We start from the raw sequence: 18,125 nt of genomic DNA, 5'->3' as shown, positions 1-18,125 counted from the left end.
ACACACATGGGCACTAGTCAAGCAAGTTCCGAAAGATTTTTTTTTTGTAATGTTTCTGATGTACCCAGAGCATGTAGAACTCGACACCCGTTCGTGCCTGTTTTGATCCAATGTACTGTATTCACAAAAGCCTTCCCTTATAACCCGTAAGACTTTGGGCAGTACTTACGCCACAATTAGGAACATCTAAGGACCCATGCTGGTATCTGGAAGGTCGCCAGTTCAAGTCCCATTACTGCCAGAAGGGATCCTTCTCCATTGGGCCCTTCAGCAAGGCCCTTAACCTGAAAATTGCTCTTGGGGCACCGTACATAAAATCAAAAATCTTCCTTCTTCATATTTATGATCCCATGATACACATCCCACAGCTTGTACAGTTTTGGTGCTGAGTGATTGGCTTCATCATAGTCAATGTTATTGGTGAAATGCAGGTATTTCGTAACGAGTGAAAAATGACACTAACTCATAACTTTTGTCGAAAAAGGGTGTCTGCAACAACCGGTTTGTAAACCAGTTCCCTCTCTAGATGGGTGTAGCCACTATACCCTCCAGTGTCAGGAGACTGAAAAAAAAAAATCACTCAGAGGTAGTCATGAGGGACAGGCGGACAGCGACAAGCAAATAAATGGTTTTACTGCGACTTTTCAAACTCTGTTCAGCATAGCCACTCATTTCAATAACTATGTTCTCCACCAGATTAACAAATCATAAATAGTCCAGATAATCATTATCAACAGACATTTTTAGAATGAGGTTAAACATAAATGGACAATGAGGAGGTGCAGGATTGTCAATATTGTGAAAACTTGGTCGCTATCTACTGATTTCACTGTCCATGTCAACATCTGATGAACAACTCCAATAGTCATCACTATTGCATGATTCAAGCAATGGCTGAGCTTGTTTGTCCCAAAACTGATGGCCATACAAGCTTAAACACTGTAAAGCTGATCATTACACATCAACCCAAGCCAGACTGAAAAATTCCAAGCTTGAGTTACTCCGGGTTAATGTCCATTTCCATTACCACGTAGTTGGTACATGGGACACACTAGCTGTGCTATGACTCGGCTGGTTCTAACAAGTTAGATTTTGCATAAATTATTGCAAACGAATGCCATCATCAGGTGTCATTCATCAAGATATGTACAACAATCACCATATGAATATGTCAATTTCTGTGAAAAATGTTACCCAGAAGATGGCTAAGATAAAATAAAATTAAGTGAAATATTCTGTTCTGTGATACCACACTGATTTTTCATTCTTATTTCAAACGGCCAATGTCCTCTATTGACAGTTGTGACCCACAAGTGTGCTGGTATTTGGTACTACAGACAACTTGTTGGGGGTTATATTTATAGGTGCCCTTCTACAAGTTAACTCTTATTTAGTACAACATGTTAAGAACACAATTTTAAATGCCTTTGAGTCACTTCCAAATGTGACTATATCAGTGCATCTCAATAAATTAGAATATCATTGAAAAGTTAATTTCAGTAATTCAATTCAAAGAGTGAAACTCATATTATATAGATTCATTAGACACAGAGTGATATATTTCAAACATCCTGGGCTTTCAGAACACCTCAGCAGTGCCACAGGCCGATTACCTCCATGCCACACTGCATTGATGCAGTAATTCATGCAAAAGGAGCCCTGAGCAGGTACTGAGAGTGTACATGAACACAATTTTTCAGTAGGCTAATATTTCTATATTAAAATCTTTTTTTCTTATCGGTCTTATGTAATGTTCTAATTTTCTGAGATACTGAATTTTGAGTTTTCATTACCTGTAGGCCATAATCAGCAAAATGAAAAGAAAAATGCTTGAAATATATCACTCTGTGTGTAATGATCTATAGGAGTTTCACTCTTTAAATTAAATGACTGAAATTAACTTTTCGATTATATTCTAATTTATAGAGTTGCACCTGTACACACACACACACACACACACACACACACACTGCATTAAGTCAGACTTCGCCAGTTCCCCAAACTATAAAAATTTCAACGACAATATAAAAACAAAGTTAATTCTTTATGCACTTTAAGAAACACAAAACACACCTCACTCATTGAGCAGATTGCAGTTTATTTTTATTTAGCTTTGTTGGTTTTAGCTAACAAGTAGACAAATTATGCGTTTTTCAAAGCAACAAGATGAACAAAATACCAATATGTCAGGATTAGAAACTTGGAACGGAACTAATTAGTAAGTACTTAAAGTGCATTGGAAGCATTCAGATGTCAGTTCTGCTTAGACAAAAGCAGCTCTCATTATTAAGAGTTAGTGTATCATGGAAGCAGTAAGTTCACTCAACAGAACGGTGAAAAATTCACAACTTAAATGGACATGTGTATAATGTTGTTTGGAAATATTTTTTATTTTTTTTTTAAGACTGAAGATTTTTCTGAAATTGGAGAAAAGGCACTTGGAAAGATATTCTTAACAGTTTCAGGACTGGAAATGGAAGTGTTATTCCCTAATGCAACCTTAGAAAGTTTCTTCATGAAGAGGAGTTAAGAGAGCAAAAAGGTCAGGATAACAGACTCAACAGAAGGAACCCCACAATCCGTCTCAGCAAATGCAGTTCAAGAATAGATTCACCTCACTTAGAAAGCACACTGCACGTCTCCCATCTCGACCGTAACAGTCTTCAGCTGAGTGTAATACTCAATGGTCACCTGGCCATTCTCTCTGCCAATTCCTGGGGAAAGGAAGACAAAGAGGGTTAAATGAACAGCAGCAAAGACCACCTACTGTAAATTCTGGTCATAAAGGCTGGGTCATAAAGTAGAAATATGACAACATCAGAATTTCAAGTATAAAATCAGAACCAAAAGGACAAGGCAACAATTTTTAGAAGTCTAGACTTTGAAAGACTGCTCCTTAAATCAGTTCAACTCTAGCCTTTGAGATTATTTCAAGTTTTAAATGGATATTTTTAAATACAGGTCAGTACTTCTCCCTAACAGCAGAGGGTAGGAAATAGCCATCTTTGGGACCATGTTTAGCAAAGGTAACATAAGGGGAGCTAAAATACTGAATATTTCTGCATTTTTGTATCATTTCCACAACCAGTAACAAACTGACGAGTCACTAGTTTGGAAAAAGAACACATGGAGTCACCATAAAAACAAAACTCAGCTAGACTGCACAATGATTTTGGCATAATTTACTACCTACGGTTATTGACCTCTGTTTGTCAGAGAGTCTTTGACCAAGTGTGTCTCTATATGTCCACAAAACCGGGGATAAGGTAAGTAACCTGGTTAGGTCAGAAACCTGGTTCCTTAAAAATCTGTTTACATGCACCAAGTGCACTTATTGAGCTCCCCTTTGACAAAACACATCATTAAAAATTTTGCTGAAAATAGTTAAAACATCAATGGCCACCAGGAGTCCAAAAACAGCCATGAAGCCTGTGATATCATTATAATACATTTAGTCCTTCATGTACTGTGATATAAATTACATCCTTCCAATTTTCATTTCCATGACATGAGCCCCCTAAGTTTTGATGCATGTACCCTAACCACTGCATTACCAGATCACATTGTCTCCAATATATCTAACACAAACAGCTGGAAGAAAGTAAACTTACAGCACACATCCTTTTTTTTTTTTTTTAAACTTTGCTGTGTAACTTGAGCTCTTCAAAAGGAGCAGCATACCTGTACATTTGTTTCTTACCTTAATCCAGTGGTACAGGAGTAACAATGCAGGTAATTTTACTTCAATAAAAGCGCTCAGTTACTTACTTATCACTAGTAATATTATTACATAATACACATTACTTTTAAAGTATTACACTCAACACTGATCCTAAGATTATGATGCAGAACTGTACATTCAACTCATCAACATAAATTTTATCAATTTCTGATCTACTGAGAAGGCTGAGACAACCAAGAGAAGGAATAATGTGATCAGTAATGTGAGGTACCAACCAGGTACCTTAGGAAACTGATCTTGGTAGACTTTTCCAAGGTTTTCTACCCTTGGCTGCTGGACAGGAGTGCAGAATGTGAAGCAAACACATGTGCAGTCTAACAAAGTGCAACAGACAAGCTCTCAAACTATGAAATCCATAACTGCAGCCCGGTTAATGGTTTTAAAATGGCCACATAACTGGTTTACTCAAGGAGAAATCTATGCGTGTTAACCTGGCTTTGCCGAGAACAATAACCAGAATATGCATTTACATGGTATATTAGAAACCAGGTTATAAAAGCATGTGTACAATTCTTTCACTTGTCAAGGAGTACAACATTGACATTACCAGAATTAAATTTAAAAAGTGTTATAATGTGGGATTAAAATTACTCAAGAATGAAGATAACCTTAACTTTGTAAGGAGTGCAGAAAATGTATTTGTGAAGTCCTTATTTGCGGTTTATCTGTTTTCTGAAACACTGCTTTAAATGTTTGGTTTTTGGTTGAAATTTTTCCACTGTGAATATGTAATATGTAGTATTTATAATAGCTGTCAATAAAAGTATTTTTAAAGGAAGAGTTTGAATTTCTTGTATAAAAAGGAAGCAGTCTTCAGACATTATGCATAACCTCTTTTACAGTTATCCATGGGTATAATCTTAGATGAGAACAAATAAATAGTAATGGGAACTGAAAAAACTTGCTCTACTCACTACATTCTACGTAGATTGAAACCAGTAAAAAAAATAAATAAATAAAAATAAAATACAGGGAGGAAGGGAGGAACTGAGACCAGTTCCTTCAACTTGCTCCGTTTGCTTATAAAGATGTTCCCCAAGCCTCAAAGGGTTTCTCATCATTTGAATTGTTAGATGGGCGACAACCCCGTGGCATACTGAATATTCTCAAGGAAGGACAGGAGGAGGAGGCACTCCCCTTCACAAACATACTAGAATATATCACACAGTTATATGTTAGATTTGTAAAATTTTGACCTATTTTAAAAAGTCACATGGAAAAGGCACAAGCAGCACAGGTCCAATTATTATGGCCATGGCACGTCAATTCAGAAGTTCCGCCTGGGAGATTGCATCGTGGTCCTCATGCTCACTCCAAATTACTGGTCCATTGGCAAGGCCCTTATGAAATTAAGGCGAGGAAAGGGCATGTTTATTATTTGGTGAAGCAACCCAATCAACCAAGCACAAGGATATACCATGTAAACCTGCTAAAATCGTGGAAGGAAGGGATCTTGATCCCTTCTCTGGGCAGCCCCATTCACTCTGTGCTCACAAAACAACACCGGAACTGGAAGAAGTTATCCTGTCTGTCCCGGATATGGCGAGAGAGAAACCCAGATGGACCTCTCTGACTGAACAGGACACTGTGACAGAGCCCGGGTTGATTGTTAGAGAACGCCCGTACGGACTTCCTGAGGCAAAAAGAGGTGGAACTAGAAATCAAGAGCATGCTGGAACCAAGCGTTATAGAGATTAAGTCATAGTTACTGGTCCAGTCCTATTGTCTTGGTCCTGCAGCCTGACGGGAGTTGGAATTTTTGCAATGACTTCCGCTGGCATAATCAAGTTTCACAGTTTGATGCCTATCTGATCCCATGAGTGGGCAACCTCCTTGTGCAGCTAACACAGGTAGAATTCAGGACCACACTTGACATGATGAAAGGGTACTGGCAGGCCCCTTTAAAAGACTCCACAAAAGGCAAATACTGCGTTTAGAAGCCTAGTGGTCATTGAAAGAATCGTGTCCTTCCATTTGGGTTACATGGGGTACCAGCAACCTTCCAGTATCTAGTGGATAAAATGCTATGTCTTCATAACTCAGAGTGCTGCCTACGTGAATGATGTTGTCATCTATTCCGGCACAGGGAAGGAATACCTACAGCAGGCCCAAGCGGGGCAACAGATACTAAGTAAAGTCAATCTTCAAATTAATTCAAAAAAATTATTCTTTCGATTACCCAAAGCCAAATATCTTGGCTACCTGTTTGGCCAGGGTACTGCGAAGCCACAGTGTACCAGAGTAGATGTCATTTGGAAACGACCCTGTATGATAACCAAGAGGCAAGTTGGTTTAGTGGGTTACTACAACCAGTTTCTGCCTTGATTTTCTGAAGAAAAAAAAAAACACGGCACCCTTGACAGATCTTCCAAACAAGAGGGTCCCAAATGCTGTGGTGTGGAATGATAAAGCAGAAGCTGCAATTAGTGACCTAAAGGAGGCCAGAATGTTAGTAGTTCCCATAACTGGTGCTAACTTTTTTCCTTTTCATTCTCCAGAAGGACGCTTCCGACACAGGTCTTGGTGTTGTGTTGAGCCAGAGCATTGATCGTGTTAAACACACCTTGTCATTTTCCTAACCCAGAAACTGCTAGACCGGGACGCCACTTAGGCGGCATTGAAGCGGGAAACTTTGGCGATCAAATGGCCGAAATAGTAATTCCAGGCTGGACCAGAGGTGGCAGCGTACACTAACCCTTTCTTTCTCCTGCAGACCACCAGAGGGAAATTCCAGTTATGGCCCCGGCAACATCACTTCCTCAGCCCAGACTATAAAAATGCCACCTTCATAGAAAATGAATTTCCCTCTTCTCCAGTAAAACAACATGTAAATTCAACATACCTGCTACCTTGCAATACAGTACATATTGCTGACCATAGATAGCAACATATACAGTCATGTATTAATGCAGTAATTTAAAGAACCAAAAAATGTAAAACCCTGAATCATAAGAAATCTGCATGCTTTGTAATTGTTCCATTTGTGTGCATGAACTAGTACTAAAAACCATAGTGCACAACTTGTGACATTTGTATTACATGTCATGGTCTGTGTTTGATTTTTACAAAATTCTGCAGGTACTGATGTATTTTGAATCATTCCCATAATTACAATATCTAAAAACGAGACTTAAACTAAACCTGTATTTTTGTGTGTTTATATGATTTGTAAACACACAATAAAAGTAAAGCAATTTCAACCTCATTTATGTGAAAGGATCCTAAATACATGCTGATTAATAGTTAACATAAACAGTGAATTACAAAAAGTACCTGTCCTATTGAGCAAAAACCCATCTACCTACACACAAAATAAAAAATGCTGTCACAAATGTCAGCATTCCTCAGTATATTAAACAGAGTGAAACTTTTTAAACCTCCGATTATAAACGCACACTTCATCTAGTACTGTACAACTTTAAAACAAATCTACTCGTCAATTACCTACTTTGTTCCTCATGCCATGTTTTTGTACTCACCAGACATCTTGTAGCCACCAAAAGGAACTTCAACTGGACTCACATTGTAGTTATTGATGAAAACGGTTCCTGCCTGAAGACTGGCAGCAACACGATGAGCACGGGAAATGTCCCTGTAGATAAAGAATTCAACAATTAATCAGCTGGACTAAATACATTTTTAAATTATGCCACCATATGATAATTAGTATGTGCACATGTGCCATCACAAACCCAGGTGCAAACCTGGTGCTTGGGCAATTTTGGAAAAAAATAACACAATGGTGTAGGAAATAATGGGGTGCCATGATAAGAAGATAAACAAGAATTTAGTTTACAGTAACAGGCTGTCAAACCTGGCTTATCAAAAAGAGCAACAAAGGCTTTTCATATTTATGTTTTTCGACCTTTGCATTTCCTTTGTATAGACATTGTGTATTTTATACTACTTATCTCGGAAAATTAGAATATAAATTAAGACCAATGCAAAAAAAGGATTTTTAGAAATGTTGGCCAACTGAAAGGTATGAACATGAAAAGTATGAGCATGTACAGCACTCAATATTTAGTTGGGGCTCCTTTGGCCTGGATTACTGCAGCAATGCGGTGTGGCATGGAGTCGATCAGTCTGTGGCACTGCTCCGGTGTTATGAGAGCCCATGTTGCTCCGATAGTGGCCTTCAGCTCTTCTGAATTGTTGGGTCTGGTGTATTGCATCTTCCTCTTCACAATACCCCATAGATTGTCTATTGGGTTAAAGTCAGGCGAGATTGCTGGCCAATCAAGTACAGGGATACGGTGGTCCTTAAACCAGGAACTGGTAGCTTTGGCACAGTGTGCAGGTGCCAGGTCCTGTTGGAAAATTAAATCTGCATCTCCATAATGTTCGCCAGCAGCAGGAAGCATGAAGTGCTCTAAAACATCCTGGTAGACGGCTGCGTTGACCTTGGACCTCAGAAAACACAATGGACCAACACCAGCAGATGACAGGGCACCCCAAACCATCACTGACTGTGGAAACTTTACATTGGACCTCAAGCAATGTGGATTCTGTACCTCTACTCTCTTCCTCCAGACTCTGGGACCTTGATTTCCAAAGGAAATGCAAAATTTACTTTCATCAGAGAAAATAACTTTGGACCACACAGCAGCAGTCCAGTAGAGATGCTTCTGATGCGGTCTCTTGTTCAAGAGTGGCTTGACACAAGGAATGTGACAGCTGAAACCCATGTCTTGCAGACGTCTGTGCCTGGTGGTTCTTGAAGCACTGACTCCAGCTGCAGTCCACTCTTTGTGAATCTCCCCCACAGTTTTGTTTCACAATCCTCTCCAGGGTACAAGCGGTTATCTCTATTGCTTGTACACTTTTCTACCACATCTTGTCGTTCCCTTCGCCTCTCTATTAATGTGCTTGGACACAGAGCTCTGTGAACAGCCAGCCTCTTTAGCAAGGACCTTTTGTGTCTTGCGCTTCTTGTGCAAGGTGTCAATGGTCGTCTTTTGGACAACTGTCAAGTCAGCAGTCTTCCCCATGATTGTGTAATCTACAGAACTGGACTGAGAGACCATTTAAAGGCTTTTGCAGGTGTTTTGAGTTAATTAGCTGATTGTGTGGCATCAGGTGTCTTCAATATTGAACCTTTTCACAATATTCTAATTTTCCGAGATACTGAATTTGGGACTTTCATTAGTTAACAGTTATGATCATCAAAATTAAAAGAAATAAACATTTGAAATACATCAGTCTGTGTGTAATGAATGAATCTAATATACAAGTTTCACTTTTTGAATGGAATTACTGAAAAATCAACTTTGTCATGATATTCTAATTTTAATGACCGGCACCTGTATAATTCATTAAATAAATAAATAAATAAATAAATAAAATATAAATAATAAATTATTATATATATAAAAAACCTATAGACACATTGACCGCAACATTAAGTGAAAAGTGCCGACCCACATTCCACAGCCAGGATGGATTCTGAACCGTTTCTCATAAATCAAACTGGTGTCATCCCATCTCTCTACTTGCAAGCATTAATGGTCCCCCCCCCCCAAAAAAAGAACACAGAGGAGGCATTATTTTTCCCTTACTGAAGCTCATCAATTCCAGGGGCCATCTCCTAATTAACATGCTACACAACACAAAGTCTGTTCAGTGATTTTACAATACAGTGAGGAGTGCAAAAATCATTCATAACACCACTGCACAGCTGCAAGAAAATTCCAATAAGTTGTGTATATTTCCTACCTTGTAAAAACACCAGCTGCCAATCCATATGTGGTGTCATTCGCCCGCTTCAGTGCTTCCTCTTCCGTATCAAAGGACAAAACAGACATGACTGGCCCAAAAATCTCCTCCTTAACACAAGTCATGTTATCACTGCAGTTATCTGCAGTGTTAGATACAAGATGTACACTCAGTTAAGTAAAATTAAAACAACGGAACAACATTAAATCATCCAGTAATGACTTTCTGCAAATGGTATGATCACATACCCAGAATACAAGGGGTCATGAAGTATCCATTCTTTAATTTGGGGTCATCTGGAACAAAGGGTTCTCCTCCACATAACACTTTGGCTCCCTAAGAGGAAACAGAACAAAAAAAATCCAAACACAAATAATAAAAAAAAATGAATGGAGGACTGCAAGCTCATTAAATCACCAAACACTATACTCTTCCTCACCTACTAATGTTGGGCAACATTCTAACCACTCTAAAACAGAACGGGAACTGACTTTGGCCCATCAATACCTGGTGGAGCGGGTCTACTACACAGACAACTGGTTTTCTGGATAGTCTATTAGCATAATAAAGAAATAAAAACCTGCTCTTTAGCCTGGCGCACATATCCAAGAACTTTATCAAGCTGCTGTTTGGTGATTAGGGCACCCATGCGAGTATTTTCCTGAAGAGGGTCTCCAATCTTGATGGCTTTGGTCCGTTCCAACACTTTCTGCACAAAGGTTGACAAAATGTTCTTCTGCACAAACACTCTAGTTCCATTACAGCAAACCTGTAGTATGTGGGGAAAAATATTTAATTCAAATCATTTCTATAAAATCACTTCAACATAACCCATCCTAGTAAAACAATACAATCTCCATAAATAACTAAGCCTGCAGAATGTATATTTGATGTACTCCATAAATAAAGGGACATAGGATTTAATAATCCATCACTAGTCATCGGTTTCTGTGAGGGCAGACATTCACACTGTCCAGTTTTATATAGAAAATGTCCACATTATTATTGCAGAGTATACCAGTACTGGGATTTACCAAAAAACTATTTTTAAAACGCTACTATAGCAGTATTACACAAATTTCCATCCTGGAAATAAATGGCAGCGTACAGGACTCTTGGTTCTGTCATTTACTAGTAGAATTAAAACTCCTATGGATTTTCAACAGACTTAACACGAAGGGAACCAACTTTAACCTTGAAGCAAAAGGTTTATACTAACATGCTGCTTTTGTTTCATGTTTGTTTCTAGTATAGCAGGTTTCTATGTTAGTATCAAGTACCCAAACACGTGTTCACCATTACCAAATATGAACTCATCTACATTACTCTTATTTAAATAAAAGGCTGTCCAGATTAGAAAAAACCTGTTTTACTGAGAGAGACTGGGAGAGCTGTAGAGAATTGTGTGCAAACATTCTGCAAACTGTTCGAGATGCCACCGTCGTGTAGTGACGAGGCACATTTCCATTTGAATGGTTGCGGTCCACGGCTTCCAACAAACAAGGCCAGGTTATAAATCCGTATAGCCGTGCTATTCTCCACGAGTGCAAATGCACAACCGTGAGAAGTTAATGAGGTAGCGGGAGCAAGTCGCACCTGCACGTGCGGTCGTTCTTGATTGCCTCATTGGCTTCCTGCGGTGTGTAATTAAGGTGTTTGTGCCCATGGAGGTGCGTGGAAATATGTATATATACAGGTCGACACCAGGAAAGAGGAGGAGGGAGATAAAAATGGAAGGAGAGAGATCGATCGAGGAGAAAGGAGGTTAAAGGACATGAGAAAGGCAGTCTAAGCAGGAGGATCTGGCCACCTGTAAGGAGGAGACAAACAAGCTGGGGTCCCGCGGAGGAGCGTTTGTTGGTGGCGCTCTGGGGGCTAGTTCGTCCCACTGAAAGTTTGAATGAGTAGAGTGAGCAAGGCAGGTGTCCTCCTGAGGGATCCAAGGAGCGACTTCGGGAGCACGAATGGTGAACGGAGGTCTGGCAGCGACATCCGAAAGGAGGCCAAGACGGAAGTTGGCAGAAGGAGCTCGTGGCTGTTGGGTCTCCGCTGGCTGCAAGAGCAATGGGTGAGCCGGGGAGAAAGAAAGATAGAGATGGGCCAGAGAGTACTGAGTGAGAGAGTCTGTGTATTAACCTCATTTTAAAGGATTTATTGATTGTTTTATCCCCACTGGACACTAGTTTTAAGGAATATTTATTGAATTTGATGCACCGCACTTTTTTGCTTTAAAAATAAAAGCACTTTTGGATATATCCCCTGGCTTCATGCGAGATTTGTCCTCACTTGTCAGCTCAACTCAGTGACATTATCGACTGCGTTGGGTTCAGGGCTCCCATAGGGACGTTGGGAGCGTGGAGCGTCACAAAGGCCTTAAGTATTGTAGGGAAACAAAACTGTACAAATATACATACCCACTGGTAACACTACTATTGAGCAAGTCAATTTATTTTAATTTCAAACTTTAGAAAATTTTCTAAGCAAATGTTTTGGTGTAGAATCATATTAAAAGCTGCAAGCTTCATTATTACACAGAAGGAAGGCAGAGTGGAAAGAAAGGAAGACCAGCTCAACCACAAGAGCCTACACCAAAATAAATTCTATAACTACCTTATTCAGACCAAACGGGGTAATCATTTGAACTGATGAGACAATTAACAGGCAAGATGAAGAACCTGAAATTGATTTTACAGAAAGTAGAAAATATCACTTGCTGTAGGTAGCTACTAAGACAGGAAGGTATGGAATCACAGTAGAATACCTGGCCTTGGGTTAGGAAATTGGCATTGAGTGCCCCCTTAACTGCATTGTCCATGTCACAGTCTGAAAAGATAATCAAAGGAGACTTCCCTCCAAGCTCCAGAGTAACAGGCTTCACAAGCTTTGATGCCATTTCCATGACCTAGAAAACAGAAGGGAGAAGAAAGGAAAAAAAATAACATAACTCATGGCTGAAATTTCTCTTATCATCTGTATGAACTTTAAAGGTCTACACCACATCAGGGAAAAAATACACACTTTTTAAGAATGCAACTAAAGAGAGTTTACGGGACTTGGCTGAAAATGCACATGGATCTTTGAACGTCAAGAAATAGGCCAGCATCTTGTTCAAATAGAAATTAATTTTTGACTATGAGCAGATAACTAGATTCAAAACAACTGAAGCATATTCCGATATTGACTTACTGAATCAGCAGCATAATACAAAACCCAACATTCAATTACAGAACCAAAATAAAACAGGAGGGTGGGCTGGAGAAGAACAACTTCAGAAAGAGCTTAGGAGTCTTTATCAGAACTGGGGTATATTTTTTATACTATAGCACTATACACTTTAGTACTCAGGCAATCCATCACTTTTAATGCTTTACCCAGGATAAAACATTTAAGTGACCTACTCCAAACCAATCTGTAAAGTCTCAATGTTTGTAAAGGGAGTTACATACTAAGAATATTTCCCAAAGTGCCACAAATGTTCCAGGAAAATATTTGTAGAAAACTGCGATATTGCTTGTGTCAAATAATTAACTATCAATGAGGTACAGAGAAAAAAAAGCACACGCACCCCTTTTAGGAAATGACCATACAAGAAGTCACCACAAGTGACAGTCAGTAAGGATGAATTAAGTCCCTGGCTGTGACTTGCCTAACACCAATGTGTGGATGGGGACTGCAGGGGTTAGTTGGGTGGTGGGAAATTCACTTTTCTTGTATGGTCAAATTCAGGCTTTACCTTCCTTTCACCATGGCAGCATCAGTAACTGATGCAAAACAGATACTACAATTCCCATCCCCATCCGTCCCCCAATGCCAGAGCTGTTTGAACAGACCTTCTATCCTGTCTGGCTTCACTTTCTAGAGGGGATGCCAGAACTAAGAAGCCATCTGTGCAATTCTTTCATAAAGTTATTTAATGTAGACCTTTGACCATTTCACTTTCAACTGGTATTGACAGACTATTTTGTAACCACTTAACATGCACACGTACCGGTCCCGGTACAGAACGACGATTGGACGACGTCACAATCATGTCACAGCCATGTGTGCATGCCCCTCTGTCATGCACCTCGACATACTACACATCAAATGAAAATTCTGAGTCTCGTCTTTCCGATGATATAAACCATTTTGACACACAACCACAGCACTGACACTAAATCCTTTTTTACAGAGAAGTAAATACTTTAAGAGTTGACTTTTCCTACCTTTGAAGGCTCTCTGCAAGTCAAACATCAATATTTCCGAGCAATACTGATCTCATTCTGTCCGTAAGGCTCCAGGGAATATAATCCAGTAAAACGATTAGCTCCAAAACACACGATAGATCCTCAAAGGAACAAAAACTCCAGAAAACGTTTAACTTGAGACTAGCTCCGACATTTTTTTTCATTTCTATTGGTCATATCAGACGTAATTTGTTTCTGTCTGCAATAACCATGCTAAAGCATGTTACATGGAAGTGTTAGCTTCTGATTGACACCTAAGTTGGCCAATTACGAGGGGTCTGGGGGGTGACTGGCACCTCGTATAGCCAACGAGTGTCCCAGACAGCTGAACGATGACGCACAACTCCAAACCCTGGTAGAATCTACCAGTTTGATTGGATGCTGTGAGTGACACTCCAAACTTACAGCCAATGAGCAGCTGAGCACGCCGATAAGTAACTTGCCATGCTAACTTGTAAACAAAACCGATCGGAGCTGCGCGAAGCTGGCATTTGTGCCAGTCTGCAGAGTTGGTGCGTGGTTGTTTATTGTGATTTCACCAAGTTTTTTCACATTTTAAATATGGATAAAAGTACAGATAAACGTAAATACACTCTCGATTAAGTAATAGAGGCATGTACGCGGCGTGACAGTGATCAATCGGACCAGGAGACGTCTGAGGCAGAGAGCGACATGTGACACGCCCTTGTGCTTTCTGCCTGCTAGGGATTGCTACAATCAGTGGCACATGGAAAAACGCTGAGCTGTGTTGTAACAGTTTGTAAAAAATGTATATAGTTTGTGTGCATTTTATTAAAAAAAAAGTAAAAAATATATATATTTTTGGCCCATAAGACTTGTTTTGACTATTTTTATATTGAAATGTGTATTTATTGTTTTTATTATGGAATATGAATTTCCATAACTAATAGAGTGACACTGTGTGTAGATATAGATTCCTTTAGGTGTAAGCTTTCAGTAGAGCCCTCATTGATATATGTGGGTTGAAGCATTCAAAAGTTATTACACTTTTTCCATACGTTCCAAAATGTGGATAATGGATAAACCAGAGGTCCCTCTAAAAAGCACCTGGACATGCCCACATAAAAACTGGTGTAAAATGTCATTTTACAGGTATGCTTTTCAAATGTGAAATGTGAGTAGTTAACAAGTTATTCTGTTGGTACATAGTGTGTTTCTGTCCCCACCTACCTACTGCAGCTATAGAGGCCTTTATTTTCAAAAAAACTTAGCCAAGAACAAAAAAATTCATTTTTTCTGCGAGTTCTAATATGCATAACTTTTGATCAGTCACACCTACAGTGATTCTGAACTAGAGAATGTTACCTTTACAAAGAGACCAAACGTGTTTATACTCCAGATAGTTCAATAACAGCAATTTAGCAAAAATGACCCCGCTTGATATTAACAAATAACCTGAACACACTTACTGCAATAAACCAAAAACACTTTATTTGTAACAGAAGGCTAAAAGATGATAAGGCATATGCAAGCATATGCAGGGAAACAAAAACAATGCAACCCAACTATATGCCTACTTAGTCCAATTTTTCTCTCTCTCCTATAGAAAAAGACACATAGATAAGAATTAAGGAAACGGAATTCATAATTTAAGTAATTACTCAGGAAACAACATGCACCATCTTTAAATTGTTCTAGTCAGAATTCTGGTCTTTCAGCTGGTTAGATGGATACGTTCTTAGCTAGTTTAAGTTTCTACTGTTTGCACTGTGACGGCGGTGTTGATACCTTCATAAACTATTTTGCACTGGTTTACCAAACTCCAACCAAATTCCTCTGTGTGCATTATGTTTCTCTGATCTTTACTACTGAATTTAGGAAGAGAAACATGTAACAGTCAAATCTTATTGTTCATACATTATTTTTCAGTTACAGTAATGACAAATTAGCTGGCTCTATCCTAACTACTAAGTTACGTTCAACAACTGTCAGAGTCAAAAGCTGGTGTACTTATTTGGTTCTTGTTGACTAACAATGCACATGATGGATTGTCCGGCTTTCTTCAGTTGTCTGCTTTTTCTAGCACATATGGAAGCATGCTTTCTGTCTTTGTTCAGAAGCTCATCTCCTTCGCTTGGTGGAACCTTGTAGTTGGCGGAGGTACTGCAGTTTTATTTGAGCTTTCACACACCGTGATCTTCTTTTGCTAGCATAAAATTATATCTGCTGGGCAGTCAATGATCCGGAGACTTCAGCGAGACAGATGCATTGCTTTATGTACGGATGGTCTCTCCATCTTGTGCATCTTGCTTTACCATAGCAAGATTTGGGCTTTGGTCTTCCATTCAGACAGTCCAGCACTAATTTAACTTGGTAAAAGGGATCACTTGAGCCTTTGCTACAGCCACACCCTAGTTGAACAGGGAACCTGCTAACTAGCAGAAGTTACAGCCAGGCTGACAGCACTGAAAACAAAGTACAAAATTAACAGTAGTGCTTGTAACACATTTATAAAGGGAAGGAGTGGACAATTTGCCATTGTTTTCTTGGGTACAAATAAGCCCAACCTTTTGATTGATAACTTGTGCAAAGTTTGGTAAGGTTGGCAATCACTGAGTTAAGGCTCTTAATTCACTGACTAAGTGTTTTAATGGTGTATCATGAAGACAACACTGGATGTCATTTGCCTATTACCTATCAGTCTTACCAGATGACACCAGGAATTTGCATTCCAAAGAGAGGTAGACACTGTAAGGAAAACCTGACACTTTTTCTTTGAGGCAGCTGCCAGACACTCTCTCACAATTTAAGCTTAAGACTTGCGTGCCACAGTAAAGCAAAATGGTAATGCCAGTTTGTTCTAGACTAGTTTGAGTCCCACAGAATATGATCACCACTAGTTTCAAAATCCTAAAGATGTAGAGATAAAAATTAAAACATTTACAGTATGTATTTTTTGACTTCAGAAATTTTCCAGTCAGGCACAGAATATTTACCTTAAAAAAGTAGGCATGTTTTCTTCACAGTAAACTGGACTTTATTTTTGGTCTCCTGAACTCCGCAAGAACTTGTTTCATTCTAACGTACACATCTATGTGGTAAAACCAAATTACGTTATCATGTCTGAAACTTCACCTTTGCAAGCTCATCGTTATTAAGAACCAGCTCATGATGGAGACAAATTTAAGGAAAAGTAAATTTACAGATGAAACTCCAGTATAGACCACAACTGAGGGTATGAGGCTAGTCAGTGTCACCTAAGTTACATTAGAGGTATAAATAAATGAAAATGGTCATGTACCTTTTTACCAGTAGGAACACTGCCTGTGAATGAGACCTTGGCTACCCCTGGATGATGGCAGAGAAGACTGCCCGTTTCTGCACCCCCTTGGACTACGTTGAACAGTCCTTCTGGCACTCCTGCCTGGGTATAGATCTCTGCCAGCATTACAGCAGTCACTGGAGTAAAAGGGGATGGCTTGAACACCATGGCATTTCCTACAGCAAAGGACAAAACAGGATTTAGACCAACCAAGAAATAGAAATTTTATATAAACATTTCAATGGACATTACCAACTAGTACTTGCATGATGAGAAATAAAATGTGCAAAAAGCATGGAGTTCTTACAGTCAGAGTGTACTAATCATGAATTGCAAAAACTATGAAAGACACCATTAAACAAAATGGGTCTTGTCAATTTTTGGGCGATGCAATGTGATGAGACCAGCTGCCGATTAAGGTACAGCTACAATATAACAAGATGTACAATAGAAAAGTAAAGAACTTCTCTATGACTTGGCAATAGAGTCACCATATCTGCATGAGCAGTATTCATCTAACCCATCCCATTAAAGGTATGACTGCTCCAAAGCATTAAATTTAGTGAATTTTCTCCACACAATGTCACTTAATATACGTGTACTTTTCAAAATCATTTTGCTCTTAGGAGAGAAAAAGAAAAACGGGGGGGGGAAAAAAAAAAAAAACCACACACCACCACCTAGCAAGTTGCAGAATCCAAATTACAGGCTATACCCTATAAATTCTGAATTAAGACAATCATTTACAAATGGGGCTGATCATTGGACCCCATAGAAACATACTTTAATCATATTTTGAAAATAGGTTGGGACTAAAGAGAAGGATTGTCATGGTGCAGAAAGAATCATCAGCCTTGAAACATGTAAATGTACAGTCAACTCCAGCCCTGCAATTGAAAAGGACTTCAATCAAGGAAAATGTAAATCCTGAGGCCATGAAGCAGGTTTACTCCAGGACATCACAATACCCAAACTGCCTAATCCAGTTCAATGTTGCAAAAGGTCTGCATGGACCCCAAACCTACTAGTCCACTGCGGAGCCCACTGACAAGCTTCATACCCGCACACTAAAGCTTATACATGTTGAGCTGCTGAACCCAGGGAGGAGGAGATATGACACAGATAATTATCTAATACTGTAAAGCCATCTTTATCAAAA

The 18,125-nt window shown here is 39.2% G+C and overlaps 1 protein-coding gene across 2 annotated transcripts in view; it reads right to left on the bottom strand.

Moving 5' to 3' along the window:
• Positions 1 to 2,078: 2,078 nt before the first annotated feature.
• The window catches only part of aldh9a1a.1 (aldehyde dehydrogenase 9 family, member A1a, tandem duplicate 1), a 37,508-nt gene continuing 21,461 nt past the window's right edge, over positions 2,079 to 18,125 (bottom strand). For both annotated transcript variants that reach the window (XM_039736034.1, XM_039736033.1), the window contains exons 6-12: positions 16,946 to 17,142; positions 12,219 to 12,359; positions 10,038 to 10,226; positions 9,706 to 9,793; positions 9,458 to 9,599; positions 7,222 to 7,334; positions 2,079 to 2,714 (exon numbers count right to left, since the gene is read on the bottom strand). In XM_039736034.1, coding sequence (XP_039591968.1) covers positions 2,620 to 2,714; positions 7,222 to 7,334; positions 9,458 to 9,599; positions 9,706 to 9,793; positions 10,038 to 10,226; positions 12,219 to 12,359; positions 16,946 to 17,142 — 965 coding nt within the window. In that variant the 3' untranslated portion in view covers positions 2,079 to 2,619. The remainder of the gene's footprint in view (positions 2,715 to 7,221; positions 7,335 to 9,457; positions 9,600 to 9,705; positions 9,794 to 10,037; positions 10,227 to 12,218; positions 12,360 to 16,945; positions 17,143 to 18,125) is intronic.

This window comes from Polypterus senegalus, chromosome 14 (genome assembly GCF_016835505.1).
Source record: "Polypterus senegalus isolate Bchr_013 chromosome 14, ASM1683550v1, whole genome shotgun sequence".
Classification (NCBI taxonomy): domain Eukaryota; kingdom Metazoa; phylum Chordata; class Cladistia; order Polypteriformes; family Polypteridae; genus Polypterus; species Polypterus senegalus.
The sequence above is the reverse complement of the archived record's forward strand: the minus strand, read 5'-3'. Positions and strand labels throughout refer to the sequence as shown.